The 15,118-nt window shown below is 42.6% G+C and overlaps 1 protein-coding gene across 3 annotated transcripts in view; it reads left to right on the top strand.

Moving 5' to 3' along the window:
- casp3b (caspase 3, apoptosis-related cysteine peptidase b) overlaps nt 1-13,494 on the top strand; it is a 17,932-nt gene extending 4,438 nt beyond the window's left edge. Inside the window, exons 3-7 of one of the 3 annotated variants that reach the window (XM_061835936.1) lie at nt 5,369-5,526; nt 6,988-7,116; nt 7,233-7,408; nt 11,891-12,011; nt 12,839-13,494. In XM_061835936.1, coding sequence (XP_061691920.1) covers nt 5,369-5,526; nt 6,988-7,116; nt 7,233-7,408; nt 11,891-12,011; nt 12,839-13,068 — 814 coding nt within the window. In that variant the 3' untranslated portion in view covers nt 13,069-13,494. The remainder of the gene's footprint in view (nt 1-5,368; nt 5,527-6,987; nt 7,117-7,232; nt 7,409-11,890; nt 12,012-12,838) is intronic. The other 2 variants (XM_061835938.1, XM_061835937.1) reach the window with 2 other exon arrangements.
- The last annotated feature ends 1,624 nt before the right edge of the window (nt 13,495-15,118 follow it).

The following is a 15,118-nucleotide window of genomic DNA, read 5'->3' on the forward strand; positions in this document are numbered from 1 at the left end:
TACAGGAGAGCAAGTGTAAAGGGAGTAAGGCTAGAAGTTTAGAAGCAGGGTTCAAATTATTTTACTATGGAGTAGATGGGAAGAGAAATGGAGTCAGTGTTATTCTGAGGGAAGTGCTCGCTAAGAATATAATGGAATTGAAAAGAGTATCAGATCGAGTGATGAGACTAAATTTTGAAATTGAGGGTGTTATGTATAATGTTATTAGCGGCTATGCCCCAAAGGTTAGATGTGACCTTGACTTGAAAGAGAAATTCTGGAAGCAACAAGATGAAGTAGTCCTGAGCATCCCAGACAGAGTTGTGATTGGTGCAGATTTCAATGGACATGTTGGTTAATGAAACAGGAGCGATGAAGAAGCGATGGGTAAGTACGGCATCCAGGAATGGAACTTTGAGGGACAGCTGGTGGTGGACTTTGCAAAAAGGATAGAGTTGGGAGTGGTGAACACTTATTTCCAGAAGAGACTGTAACATAGAGTGACCTACAAGAGCAGAGGTAGAAGCACGCAGGTGGGCTATATTTTGTGCATACGATGTAATTTGAAGGTTACTGACTGTAAGGTAGTGGTGGGGGAGAGTGTTGCTCGACAGCATAGGATGGTGGTGTGTAGGATGACTCTGGTAGCAAGTAGGTAGATTTAAGAAGGCATTGGTCGAGCAGAGAATCATGTGGTGGAAGTTGAGAAAGGAAGAATGTTTTGTGGCCTTTCAGAAAGAGGTGAGACAGACTCTAGATGGACAGGAAGAGCTCCCAGAAGACTGTAATACTACTGCCAAGGTTTTCAGAGAGAAATGCAGGAGAGTACTTGTGGTATCTTCTGGTAGGAAAGGGGAGAAGGAAACTTGGTGGTGGGACCCCAAAATACAGGAAGTCATTCAAGGAAAGAGATTAGCGAAGAAGAAATGAGACACGGAGAGGACTCCGGAAAGGCGAAAGGAGTAAATTGAGATGCGACATAGGGCAAACATAGAGGTGGCGAAGGCTAACCTAGAGGCATATGATGACATGTACACCAGGTTGGATACGAAAGAAGGAGAAAAGGATGTCTACAGGTTGGCCAGACAGAGGGATAGAGATGGGAAGGATGTGCAGCAAGTAAAGGTGATTAAGGATAGCGATTGAAATATGTCGAATGATCCCAGTAGAAAGCTAAGTAGATGGAAAAAGTACTTTCAGAAGTTAATGAAGGAAGAGTAGAAGAGGCAAACGTAAATGACCAGGAAATGGCAATGATTAGTAAGGAAGAAGTTAGAGAGGCACTGAACAGGATGAAATATGGAAAAACAGTTGGTCCCGGTGACATACCAGTGGAGGAATGGAAGCAATTTGGAGAGGTGGCTGTGGAATTTATGGCTAATTTATCCCGTAGAATACTCGCGGGAGAGAAGATGCCAGAAGAATGGAGGAAAAGTGTATTTGTTCCCAATTTTAAGAACAATGGCGATGTTCAGAACTGAGGAAACTACAGAGGAATAAAGACGATGAGCCACACAATGAAGTTATGTGAAAAAGTAGTGGAGGCTAGACTTTGGTCAGAAGTATCTGTGAGCAACAGTATGGAGATTTATTAGATTTTATTAGATTATTATTATTATTATTATTATTAGATTTATTATTTTATTTATTAGATATTTCATGCCTAGAAAGATTACCACAGATGCATTATTTGCCCTGAGGATGCTCGTGAAAAAGTACAGAGAAGGCCAGAAGGAGCTACATTTTGTCTTTGTGGATCTAGAGAAAGCGTATGACAGAATGCCCGGAGAGGACCTGTGGTACTGCTTTCTTAAGTCTGGTGTGGCAGAGAAGTATGTGAGAATTGAACAAGACATGTATGATGGCAGCAGAACAATGGTGAGGTGTGCCTTAGGTGTGGCAGAGGAATTTAAGGTGGAGGTGGGACTGCATCAGGGATACGCTCTGAGCCCCTTCCGGTTTGCAGTAGTAATTGATAGGCTGACAGATGAGATTAGACTGGATTCCCCTTGGACCATGATGTTCGCAGATGATATTGTGATCTGCAGTGAAAGCAGGGCGCATGCAGAGGAACAATTAGAAAGATGGAGACATGCACTGGAAAGGAGAGGAATGAAGATTAGCCGAAGTAAAACAGCAGGGTTCGTACGTGGCCCTAAAAGTCCCTAAAAATCCTAAATTTTCGAAGGTGCATTTAGGGGCTCCTAAAAGTCCTTAAAATCCGCGGAAATTGTCAACGGAAGTCACCCTGTTGACAACTAGTCGCCATTTTGTCGATATTCCATTATTTGCTTCCGTGAGTAGGCATTTCACTTCATCTTCGTTACGACGTAGCGTAGTTCTTTCATCGATCCAACTTGTGTCACGGGGAAGTGCATTTTTCAAGAAGGTTGGGTTAAAGTAAGTAGTTTGGGAGCTGGGTTCGTCGAGATCCAAAAGATCTGCACATGTTTTACTGCCATCTGTGCAAGCAGAGTTACCAGCTTGAAAAGATGGGCGTCAAAGCGCTGGAGTCGCACCGGAAAAACAGGAGACACGCTGATTTGGCGAAGACTCTCTCATCTTCCGTTGGTATGAATCTGTTTCTAAAATATCAAGATAGTGAAGCATCAACTTCAGGCAATGGTACTAGCAGTGCATGCGCACTAGGGATCGCAAAAAATCGCTTACTTTCATAACCGGTTTTAACCGAACAGCTGTAGCAAAAAAAACGGTACCATAGTGGTGTTTACATCATTCACCCGCGGGACCTTGAGTTGGGGTGCGGGGTTCCGCACGGACTGTTTTTGTTGTTGCTCTTCCGGAGTGACGAGTTCACAGAGTTCCCCCCATTATTCGAGTAGTGTTTTGATGTCTGCCAATAAAACAAGTTTACTCCCATACTTTGGAGCGTTTCCTCGATGCCATGATTGATGTATCTTTGATTTAACTGAATGTTCTTCAACAACCGAACCGGAAGAAATGATTGGAAATTTTTAACCAATTTCGAAAGTCCGATAACGGTTTCGTTTTAAAATAAAAAAAAAAAAAAAAAACGAAAACCGGTTATTTGTAGCCGGTTGCGATCCCTAATGCGCACCTACAGTTGTCCAGCCAGAAGTCAGACTTTATGAACGTAGTTCAATACACGAAGACTGACTCGTTAAAGGCAGAGATCGTGTGGACTTTAAAAGTGATCTGCAGCCATTACAGTTACAAATCTTGTGAGAATAATTCGAAAGTGTTTGCAGTCATGTTCCCTGACAGTGACATTGTTAAAAACTACCACTGTGGGGAAAGGAAGACTTTGTACCTGGCTACATTTGGCATCGCTGCCCACTTTTCATCTCAACTGCTTCAAAGCCAAAAAAGCCAGAATAGAGACTGACATATCTACGCTTATTGAGAAGGCTGACAGGCTGTGTGAGGAGGCAGAAGAAAAGAAGAATCTGAGGTTTATCACCGAGGCCAATGCACTCAGAGGCAGAGCAAAGGACAAGAGAGCCACTTTGGCACCATTGCAGCAACAAATAGAGGAGGTACTGGGTAGGCTCAAGGAGCCAGAATAGGGGTGTTGAGACAGACATCAGTAGAAGACATTTGTGTATATAGTTGCAATTGTAGTTAGAATATGTTTTTCCGTAGACTATGTGAAGACATTGACAAGGGTCATATCAATGAGAGCTACCATAAGGGGCGACAGGTGATCACTGTCACAGGTACTGGAACATTTGATAAACCAAGAACGGTTGATGGCACCATTGGGTGAGTCTTGATTTCCCACGATGGCCCTAAATTTTCCGTGTCGGCCCTAAATTTTTCGTGTCAGCCCCTAAGAATGCCCCTAAAAAGCCCTTAAATTTTTTGGGTCAGACTGAGTATGAACCCTGATATATGTGCCTGAATGAGAGGGGCGGTGGGATAAGAGTGAAGCTCCAGGGAGAAGAGATGGCAAGGGTCGGGGACTTCAAATACTTGGGGTCAACAATACAGAGCAATGGAGATTGTGGTAAGGAAGTGAAGAAATGGGTCCAAGCGGGGTGGAACAGCTGGAGGAAATTGACTGGTGTACTATGTGACAGGAATAGTCTCTGCTCGGATGAAGGGCAAAGTTTATAAAACAGTGGTGAGGCCAGCCATGATGTACGGATGAGAGACGGTGGCAGTGAAGAGACAACAGGAAGCAGAACTTGAGAAAGCAGAAATGAAGATGTTGAGGTTCTTGCGCGGAGTGAGCTTGTTGGATAGGATTAGAAATGAGCTCATTAGAGGGACAGACAAAATTGGATGTTTTGGAAACAAGGTTAGAAAGAGCAGACTTCGAAGGTTTGGACATGTCCAGAGGCGAGAGAGTGAGTGTATTGGTAGAAGGGTGCTGAGGATGGAGTTGCCTGGCAAGACCGAGAGGAAGACCAAAGAAAAGGTTGATGAAAGTTGTGAGGGAGGACATATGAAGATTGGGTGTTAGAGAGGAGGATGCAGGAGATAGGCTTAGATGGAAAAAGATGACACGCTGTGGCGACCCCTAATCGGGAGAAGCTGAAAGAAAAAGATATGCATTGGATAGCTTCCAATTTCACTCCAGCATAAACAAGTCTCCAGGTTTTGCCATTTTCTCAGCTGCTTATCCTCACAAGGGTCGCAGGTTCGCTGGAGCCTATATACACGCATATATACACAACCATTCTCACTCACATTTATACACACGGGCAATTCAGAGTTTTTGTTTAATCTACTATACACATTTATGAAATGTGGGAGGAAACCCACACATACACAGGGAGAACATGCAAACTCCACACAGGCGGGGCTCGGATTTGAACCCTGGGCCTCAGAACTGTGAGTCAAAGGATCTACCCAGTCGGTCACCGTGCCCAATGTGAGCTTCATGCATCAAGAATTCCCTTATATGTGAGAGTTTCTCATCAGCATATTCCCAAAGATTACAAATGAGAATATCACATAAAACAGACAGATGTAGGCCATTTTTATGTCTGAGTATTATACATTACACTTCTGGTTGAGTAATGTACCCTTATTTAAACCAGCGGGAGTGAGAGTCATTTAAACTTGATATTCAGTCCCCCTAAATATGGATAAAAAAAAGCCTTTAATTGGGATTGGCACTTGGAACTGTTGTGTAAATGAAGTCATTGGAACAGTGTTATGATGTTACGCTTGTTAAAAGAAGTATTGTCAAATGGACAACGTACATGTTTATCTACCGTTTGAGGTCATGGTAAAACAGTTGCTTCACTAAGTCAACTTTTGTAATTAGGTCTGACAAAACCATGAAATCGGTTCACTGAGCCACCAAATTTAGTTAAGGGGACCATTTGAGTTCAAGACTGCGGAACAAGTTTCTCAACATCTTGAATGTTGTTCGTGACTGACTGTGAGCCTTTTTCAGGAAGAATTCATCAAATGCAGACAGTAAGAAAGCTGAGGAAATTGATTCTGTACCCATCAGCAAAGGGTCAGGCTGCGACCTATATCACTACAAGATGGACTACCCACACATGGGAATGTGCCTGATTATCAACAATAAGAACTTCGACAGCAGCACAAGTAAACACATCTGTTCATTCTGCCATTTGGACTATTTTGTACACGGCGGTCAAATTCACTTTGACAGGTATTTTTCAGGCAACCAATTGAAGTAATTTTCCTAAAGTGTGAGTCAGCCCCATTTTCCACATTAGTGTATTCAGGTATTGAATGGTATGAAGAGCCCTGATGAAACTCATATTTTACATTTCCCACGGTCCTTTAACAGCCTTCCGTGTATGTCTGCTTGACTGATGGAAATGTTTATGTACGTTTAATCTGAGACGAGGTGCTACTGATAATGAATAGTAGCTGTACAGATCCATAAGGTATTTTTACTTCAGTCAGATATTAGGCTTTACCCATTTCTGTAATCAAATACATTTAAAATAGTTTTAAGTCTGCTTTATGAAGACACTCAATGTACACACAGCACAAATTGTCACCACATGCAGAATACCGCGGCGATCTTGATTGGCTCTCATGATTTGCTTTTTTTAGGCACATGCTGTGATGACGTACACAACCCCACGCCACCGCTGCCTTGATCAATTTTTCAATATAATTAAATGCATCATCTGGTCATCCTGGTCCATTTCTTTTTCCACAGTCACCTTTGTTGCTTTGTTCCTTGTTCCGGAAAGTAAAAACTGCTTTCGTAATTGGCTGTGAAATGCAGAGGAAACCGGGATGAGAACTGCAGCATGTGTGGGATGCACTCGAGTATAAGAGCAAACTGCACGCGGGACACCTACCCGCCTCATTTGAATTTCTCAAACAAATTTATGTAAACTAGCAAAAATCTCCACCTTCCCTCATCACTCACAAACACATGCTCTCAAAAGTGGGTCTTATACACGGAGGCAAGCAATCAGAGGAATGACAAATATGGACAAAGCAAATACAAAACTCGGTCAAACAGAAGTCACTGTCAGATGGGACACTCATAAGACAAAACCAAAGTGTGTTTTATTTTTATTAATTTTTTTTATTAAATTGACACTTATACTATGTCCATGTTTAAGAGTCACTCTATGGAGGTCAAATTAGTGGAAAAAAACAGGACATTTAAGAAAACACAGCAGGTGCTTTTGCACACTTTAATAAGTTATTGTGATTTTTGCATAAATATGGGCCTTCGCGTCAATAGGAACTTCAGATCAGATGATTTGGATTTGAATCTGGATCTGTAGATTTGGTCAAAGTCCAAAATTAGTAGAGATGCTCTCTACTTTGTACCATGCCAGCTTGCAGCGGATGAGAGTTTTAACTATTCAGTGTTAAATTTTTACTTAAAGGAGAAGCTGACTAGGACCAAGTAATGACTGCAATCTTCATCTTTGTATTGTCAGAAATTTCAGAATTGCTAGCATGTGAATTAGGATTCAATTGTTGAGTACGGAGGAAACCTCATCCCTTGTCTTTTCTTGTCGAGATTGTGCCATTGCAAAATGGGCTGCGTTTCTACTTGCTTCTCCCCAGAGATGAGCACCCGTAACGGGACAGATGTTGATGCTGCTTTTGCCATGAAGACGTTTTCTGAACTTGGTTATACTATTAAAGTGGCCACTGATCAGACTGTAAAGCAGATGAAGACTCTCATGCAAAGTGGTAATTGAATTTTTTTTTTCAGTTATTACACTGTCATTTTTGTTTTTAAATCCTTGCACTACCAAAGTAGGAAAGAAGGTGGTGTAAGTCACTGTTGTGTTACTTTTTGTCTGCAGTATCCAAAGAGGACCACAGCCAGAGTGCTTCCTTTGTGTGTGTGTTGCTAAGTCATGGCGAAGAGGGTGTGATATATGGAACAGATGGATTTGAAATGCTTGAAAACCTGACAAAACCTTTTAAAGGACATCGCTGCAGGTCTCTGGTGGGAAAGCCAAAGCTGTTTTTTATACAGGTTAGTTAATAGAAGTCCACCACTTTGCTCAAGTGTTCCCCCCCACCCCATGCATTGTCATCACCACCATGATTAACCCAAACAATAGAGCCCTGTCCCTTGTACCAGTTGGTCCAAATTACAGCAGCTTCTTCACTAGTTTGTGATTTTTTTTATTTTATTTTTTTCAAATGTGGAAAAAAAAAAATGAACAAAACAAGGCAGCACAGTGGATCAGCTGGTAAAGCATTGGGCTCACAGTTTTGAGGTCCCAGGTTTAATCCCGGACCCAACTGTGTGAAGTTGCATGTTCTCCCCGTGCCTTCGTGGGTTTTCTCGGGGTACTCCGGTTTTCCTCCCTCCAAAAACATGCAACATTAATTAGACATTCTAAATTGCCCCTAGGTGTGATTGTGAGTGTGACCGTTGTCTCTCTCAATGTGCCCTGCGATTGGCTGGCAACCAGTTCAGGGTGTACCCCGCCTCCTGCCCGTTGTTAGCTGGGATGGGCTCCAGCACTCCCTGCAATCCTCGTGAGGATAAGCGGTGAAGAAAATGGATGAATGGATGAACAAAACAGAAATAATATATGAATACGAGTAAAAAGAAGTAAAAATCCTACAGTGTACCTCCACTATAGATGTACTTCCTTATAATCCTATAACACCAGTGTCAAACTCAAGGGGTCCACATCCAACCCACCAAATGATTTTATTTGGCCCCTGAAGGCAAATCACGTGTCAGCTTCCATGATTCTTCAGACTATATCAAAATGTACAGTATATTATAAAAGACAAGGTTGATATACTGCAAGCATTTTTGTGTTAACGAAGAGAACAACAGTTGGAAAAACCCGTTACTCTTGATTTCTGACTCCAAAACTCCTTCATAATTTTTGGGTGCAAATATGAGGCAATTAAAGATTTTTATGAATTCAGAGTATAATGGCCCTTTGAGGGTAACCATAACTACAATATGGCCTCTGACAAAATGAATGACATCCCTGCATCAATGTACTATTGATGGTATAATTAAAAAAAGTTAGAAATATGTCTCCATCCTTATTCCTATGTACACGTACAGTTTAATAACACGAGTGGTTATATTAGTAGCAGCAGTATTTTAATAAAGAAAAAAAGATCAACTTTAGGAAACAGAAACAAAAAAAATCAACCATAAAAAATGCCTCGACATATGTAATGTCTAAATCTAAATGTACGTATTGGCCCAAATCATATTGATTGTCATCATCATTATCACTGTGACTTTGTGTGTGGGTATATTTTCCATTTGTATGTGGGATGGGTGGGTTATGTTTGTATTTCTTGGTATTCTTGCTTGTTTTTTGTTTTGTTTGAATCATTATTCATGAAACAGTGCTGTATTTTAAGTTATGGAAAAATACATTTCATTTGATATATGTAATGTCATTCTTTTGGATTATTTTTTTTTTAACTCCACACAGTCTGTTCCATAGACTAAATCAATTGTTTGACATACATTTTTTTTAATTGTTTTTTGCCATCTGCCTTAATTTGTACTCAATTTCTCTTCTTCAAAACGTTTTTTTTTTTTTTTTTTAATTGATTGGTAAATAAATAAGTGATGGATAAGTACGGCATCCAAGAAAGGAACTTTGAGGGACAGATGGTGGTGGACTTTGCAAAAAGAATAGAAATGGCAATAGTGACCACTTTTTTCCAGGCTGGAACATAGAGTCACCTACAGGAGTGGAGGTAGAAGCCCACAAGTGAATTATATTTTGTACAGACGATGTAATTTGAAGGTTACTGACTGTAAGGTAGTGGTAGGGGGGAGTGTACCTTGACAGCATAGGTTGGTGGTGTGTAGGGTGACTGTGGTAGCGGGTAGGAAGACTAAGAGGACAAAGGTAGAGCAGAGAATCAGGTGGTGGAAGTTGAGAAAGGAAGAATGTTGTGAGGCCTTTCGGAAAGAGGTGAGAAAGGCTCTCGATGGACAGCAGAAGCTCCCAGAAGACTGGAATACTACTGCCAAGGTTTTCACAGAGGCGGGCAGGAGAGTACATGGGGTGTCTTCTGGTCGGTAAGGGGAAAAGGAGGCCTGGTGGTGGAACCCCAAAATACAGGAAGTCATACAAGGAAAGAGATTAGGGAACAAGTGAGACACAGAGGACTGAAGAGAGGCAAAAGGAATACATTGAGATGCGACGTAGGGGAAAGGTAGAGGTGGCGAAAGCTCAACAAGTGGCACATGGTGAACTATACACCAGGTTAGTCAAGAAATAAGGATAAAAGGATCTCTACAGGTTGGCCAGACAGAGGGATCAAGACGGTAAGGATGTGCAGCACGTAAGTGTGATTAAGGATAGAGATGGAAATGTGATGACGTGTGCCAGTAGTGTGCTAAATAGATGGAAAGAATACTTTGAGGAGTTGATGAATGAAGAAAATGAGAGAGAAGGAAGAGTTGAAGAGACAAGTGTGAAGGACCAGGAAGTGGCAATGATTAGTAAAGGGGAAGTCAGAAAGGCACTACAAAGGATGAAAAATGTAAAGGCAGTTGGCCCTGATGACATACCAGTGGAGGTAAGGAAGCAATTTGGAGAGACGCCAATGGAGTTTTTGACCAACTTATTCAACAGAATACTAGCGGGTGAGAAGATGCCTGAAGAAAGGAGGAAAAGTGTGTTAGTTCCCATTTTTAAGAAGAAAGGTGATGTGCAGAGCTGTGGGAACTATAGAGGAATAAAGTTGATGAGCAACACAATGAATTTATGGGAAAGGGTGTAGTAGAGGCTATACTCAGGACAGAAGTATTGGCGAGCAACAGTATAATTTCATGCCTAGAAAGATTACCACAGATGCATTATTTGCCTTTGTGATGCTCATGGAAATATTCAGAGAACTCTCAGAAGGAGCTACATTGTGTCTTTGTGGATCTAGAGAAAGCCTATGACAGAGTACCAAGGGAGCAACTGTGGTATTGCATGCATAAGTCTGTTGTGATGGAGAAATGTTAGTACAGGCCATGTATGGGGGCTGCAGAACAGTGGCGAGGTGTGCCGTAGGTATGACAGAAGAATTTAAGGTGGAGGTGGGACTGCATCGGGAATCAGCTCTGAGCCCCTTCCTGTTTGTTGTGGTAATGGATAGGCTAACAGATGAGGTGAGAATGGAATCCCCATTGGACCATGATATTCGGAGATTATATTGTGATATGCAGTGAAAGCAGGGAGCATGCAGAGGAACAATTGGAAAGATGGAGGCATGCACTGGAAAGGAGAGGAATGAAGATTAGCCAAACTAAAACAGAATATATGTGCGTGAATGAGAGGGGCGGTGGAGGAAGAGTGAAGCTCCAGGGAGAAGAGATGGCGAGGGTGGATGACTTCAAATACTTGGGGTCAACAATGGTGACGAATGATGAGTGTGGTAAGGAAGTGAAGAAAGGGGTCCAAGCGGGGTGGAACAGTTGGCGGAAGGTGTCTGGTGTGTTTTGTGACAGACTCTTTGCTAGGATGAAGGGCAAAGTTTATAAAACAATGGTGATGTACGGATCAGAGACTGTGGCAGTGAAGAGACAACAGGAACCAGAATCGGAGGTGGGAGAAATGAAGATGTTGAGGTTTTCGCTTGGAGTGACCAGGTTGGATAGGATTAGAAATGAGCTCTTTGGAGGGACAGCCATAGTTGGATGTTTCGGAGACAAAATTCGAGAGTGTAGACTTTTGATGGTTTGGACATGTCCAGAGGCGAGAGAGTGAGTATATTGGCAGAAGGGTGCTGAGGATGGAGCTGCCAGGCAAAAGAGCGAGAGGAAGACCAAAGAGAGGGTTGATGTATGTTGTGAGGGAGGAATTGAGGGCAGTTGATGTTAGAGAGGAAGATGCAGGAGATTGGCTTAGAGGGGAAAGGATGACACGCTGTGGTGATCTCTAACGGGAAAAGCCGAAAGGAAAAGAAGATTTGGTAAATTATTCCATGGTTTGTAGAAAAGTCTTTTAAATTTCACTTTTTTATTCTTAATTGTTTTTTATTTACACATAGAAATAGTTGATTGTGTTTGAAATAACCTACTTTCTGTCTTATTCTCGTGGCTCTGTTTTCCAATAACTCATGCATTCATTCATTTTCTTAGCTGCTTATCCTCACAATGGTCGCAGGAGTGCTGGAGCCTATCCCAGCTGTCAAAGGGCAGGAGGCAGGGTACTCCCTGAGCTGGTTGCCAGGCAATTGCAGGCACATCGAGGCAAACAGCTGAACTCACAATCAGACCTAGTCCAATTATTGTTGCATGTTTTGGGAATGTGGGAGGAAACCGGAGTGCCCGGAGAAAACCCATGCAGGCATGGGGAGAACATGCAAAATCCACACGGGCAGATCCGGGATTGAACCCTGGACCTCAGAACTTAAAGGCATTCCAATGCCTAGAAATCCTAACATGCAAAAATATACACACATTCACGACAGGATATTTCAGTTTGTTCAACTTGCGTAGTTTAAAAACATCTGTATGTTTCAGGCATGCCGTGGATCAGAATTAGATGACGGGACAAGCATCCAAGTTGACAGTGGAGAGGAGCAGTCGTCAGAGAGAATTCCTGTGGAGGCGGACTTCTTGTATGCTTATTCTACAGCTCCAGGTAACTTAATGAGGTACAAACGTCATCACAGCATCAATTTGGCTAACAGGTTTTTGAATACAGTGAAAATATTTCGAGTAACACGACATTTGAAACGTGCAATGTAAAGACCCAATACTGAATGAATAGTGTGCTTGTGCCCATTCACGGTTCACCGTTTGCGGCTACACATTTTGGGGGATTTTGCTCCCATATTTTTATTTTTTATTTTCCATATTTTCACGATCATAGATGTCTTAAATTCTCTTCTCACGAGACGAGGTGCCGCAAAAGACACGGCGCCTTACAATGTGGTGCCCCTTATGTGCACAGTGAGTTCCAACATTTCCAAATGTTGTGACTTGTCCAACAAAGTACACTTAAACCCAATGTTGACACTGTTAGTATGAAAGACACCCCGTCTTGTAGCTACCATATTATAGCGTTCACAAGGCAGTGAGGAATAATTGCATTTCACATCTGTAAGTAGAAGAATCTTACATTGCCCCACACGCTACCTGTGTAGCCAGGTCAAGACTGACTTTTGTACACACTGTCACATCGAGGAAAAAAAATCTATATATCACACAATAGCATAACCACCAAATAATCAAACAAATAAAAGAACTAGTCAAGAAATAATTGACACAAAACATGCACTTTAAACGCTATTTATATCCTCCCAGCAGGCTTTGCGGCACGAAGGAGGCAGTGCCGTAAAGCATGCTGGGAGCACCGCAGGCATAATTTGCGGCTTTTCATTATTCGTGGGGATGTAAGGAATGTAATCCCCGTGAATAACGGGAACATTGTAAATACCAATGCTAACAATGAAAAATTTCCAACAGGCTATTATTCATGGAGGAACACACAAAATGGTTCTTGGTTCATGCAGGCACTGTGTGAGATGTTGCATCGTTTCAAAGGAGAGTTGGAACTGATGCAGATCATGACTCGGGTGAATCACAAGGTGGCAATGCACTTCGAATCCAGCTCCAACCTCCCTGGTTTTAGCAGCAAGAAGCAGATTCCCTGCATTGTCTCCATGTTAACCAAAGACATTTACTTCCCTAAATGAACTAATTTATGGTCTGAAAATTACACAGCAGTGGCAAGAAAAAAAAAAGTCAGCTATCAACTTGAGCACTATCAAAGTTCTTTTGCATTTTCATTTTAAGCTATCTGTTGATAGTTTTACCTGTCTTTTTACCACAACATATTTAAAGAGCTTCCATTGGTATCCCAATACAGTGAGTCAAGGGTTTTTATTTTAAGGGTGGGGGGTACATGTGGTCTGTTTTAGGTCTTGAAAAAGAATCTTGTGGAATTCCTGTATGTACCTATGATGACATGACATTTTCACACAGAAAAGTGTGGCATTGGCAAGGAATACTTTCAATTGCCCAGCTCAGATTGGGAAACATGTGTGCTGTCAAATAAAATGTTAGAAATGTATTTTCTATACTCCATACAAATTCTGCATTTAAGTACTGAAAAAAATAAAGACATGGGAAAAAAATGAGCGCAGACTGACTTGATTGCTTTTAATTTTATGACTCTCCACTCTTGTATATTGTATAACATTTACCTCTCCTGGACTCTGTCACCTTATTGTGGTTGGGGGGTATGTGTGTGTCATAATAATCCTAGGAGCTAAGTTATCTGGGGCTTCACACCCCTGGCAGGGTCACCGTTGGTAGACAGGTTCTAGATGATGGACCAGACAAAACACGGCTAAAAGACTCCTATGATGAAAAATATTAATGGATTGAGGTTTTCCTTCCTTGGATGGTTGGCCACCTGGGTTCCCTTCTGGAACCAGGCCTGGAGGTTGGCCCAAACCTCCACTTATGGGGCAAGGCCGGGAATAGTCCAAAAGGGTCCCAACTGACCTTTGTGGGTCTCCCTTTCCATGGGCTCACCACCTGGGGAGGGGCTGTACCCCGGCTCAGTGTATGTTAGGGTTTATGCTTATGCTTATGATGAGAGGGTAGCCTCTTTCTGCCTTCGGGTGGGAGTATTGGTCCTGACAGTCCTTTGTCCCTATGCACCAAACAGCAGTTCAGAGTACCCAGCCTTTTCGGAGACCTGCTGGGGACTCCATAGTTCTGCTGGGGGATTTCAGAGCTCACATGGGCAATGACGCCGACACATGGAATGGTGTGATTGGGGAGAACGCCCCCCCACCCCCGCCCCATGGAGAGTGACGAAAAACACACACATGGGAGCAGCAAGGATGATCAGAACCCAAGTGGTTTTCAGTAACTGGACTTCTGTGCTCATCAAAGCTTGTCCAGAACAAACACCATGTTCAGGCGTAGGGGTCTCTACGTGGGCACTTGGCACCAGGACACCCTATATTGCAGTTTGATGATCGACTTTGTGGTCGTGTCATCGGACTTGTGGCTTGCATGTCCTGGACACTTGGGTAAAGAGAGAGGCAGAGGTGTCAACTGATGACCACCCGGTGGTGAGTTGGGTCCGATAGTGGGGGAAGATGCCGGTCCGACATTGCAGGCCCAAACGTATTCTGAGGGTCTGTTGGTAATGTCTGGTAGAATTTCCTGTCAGGAGTTTCAACCCCCACCTCCAAAAGAACTTTGCTCATGTTCCGGGGGGGACATTGAGTCCAAGTGGACGATGTGCTGTCCCTGCTGAAGCTACTGCCCCCGTGACACGACCCGTAGAAGTGGTAGAAGATGGATGGATTTTTTGTTGTTTTTGTTTCCTGTGCTAAAGAAAGAAAGATTACCACAGATTCATTATTTGCCTTGAGGATGCTAAAGAAAAAGTACAGCAAAGGTTATAAAGTGCTACATTTTTTTTGGGTGGATCTAGAGAAAGTGTATGACAGAATACCAAGACAGGAGCTGTGGCAGAGAACTATGTTAGAATTGTACAAGACATGTAGAAGGGCAGCAGAATCGTTATGAGGTGTGCTGTAGGTGTGACAGAAGAATTTAAGGTGGAGGTGGGTCTGCATCAAGATGCATTAATTGTGATCAGCTCTGAGCCCCTTCCCCTTTTGCTGTAGTAATGGATAGGCTAAGAGAGGAGGTTCGGCTGGAATCCCCTTTGAGCATGATATTCGCAGATGACATTGTTATATGCAGTGGGAGCAGCTGGAG

The sequence above is a fragment of the Syngnathoides biaculeatus genome, chromosome 11, assembly GCF_019802595.1.
Source record: "Syngnathoides biaculeatus isolate LvHL_M chromosome 11, ASM1980259v1, whole genome shotgun sequence".
Lineage (NCBI taxonomy): Eukaryota > Metazoa > Chordata > Actinopteri > Syngnathiformes > Syngnathidae > Syngnathoides > Syngnathoides biaculeatus.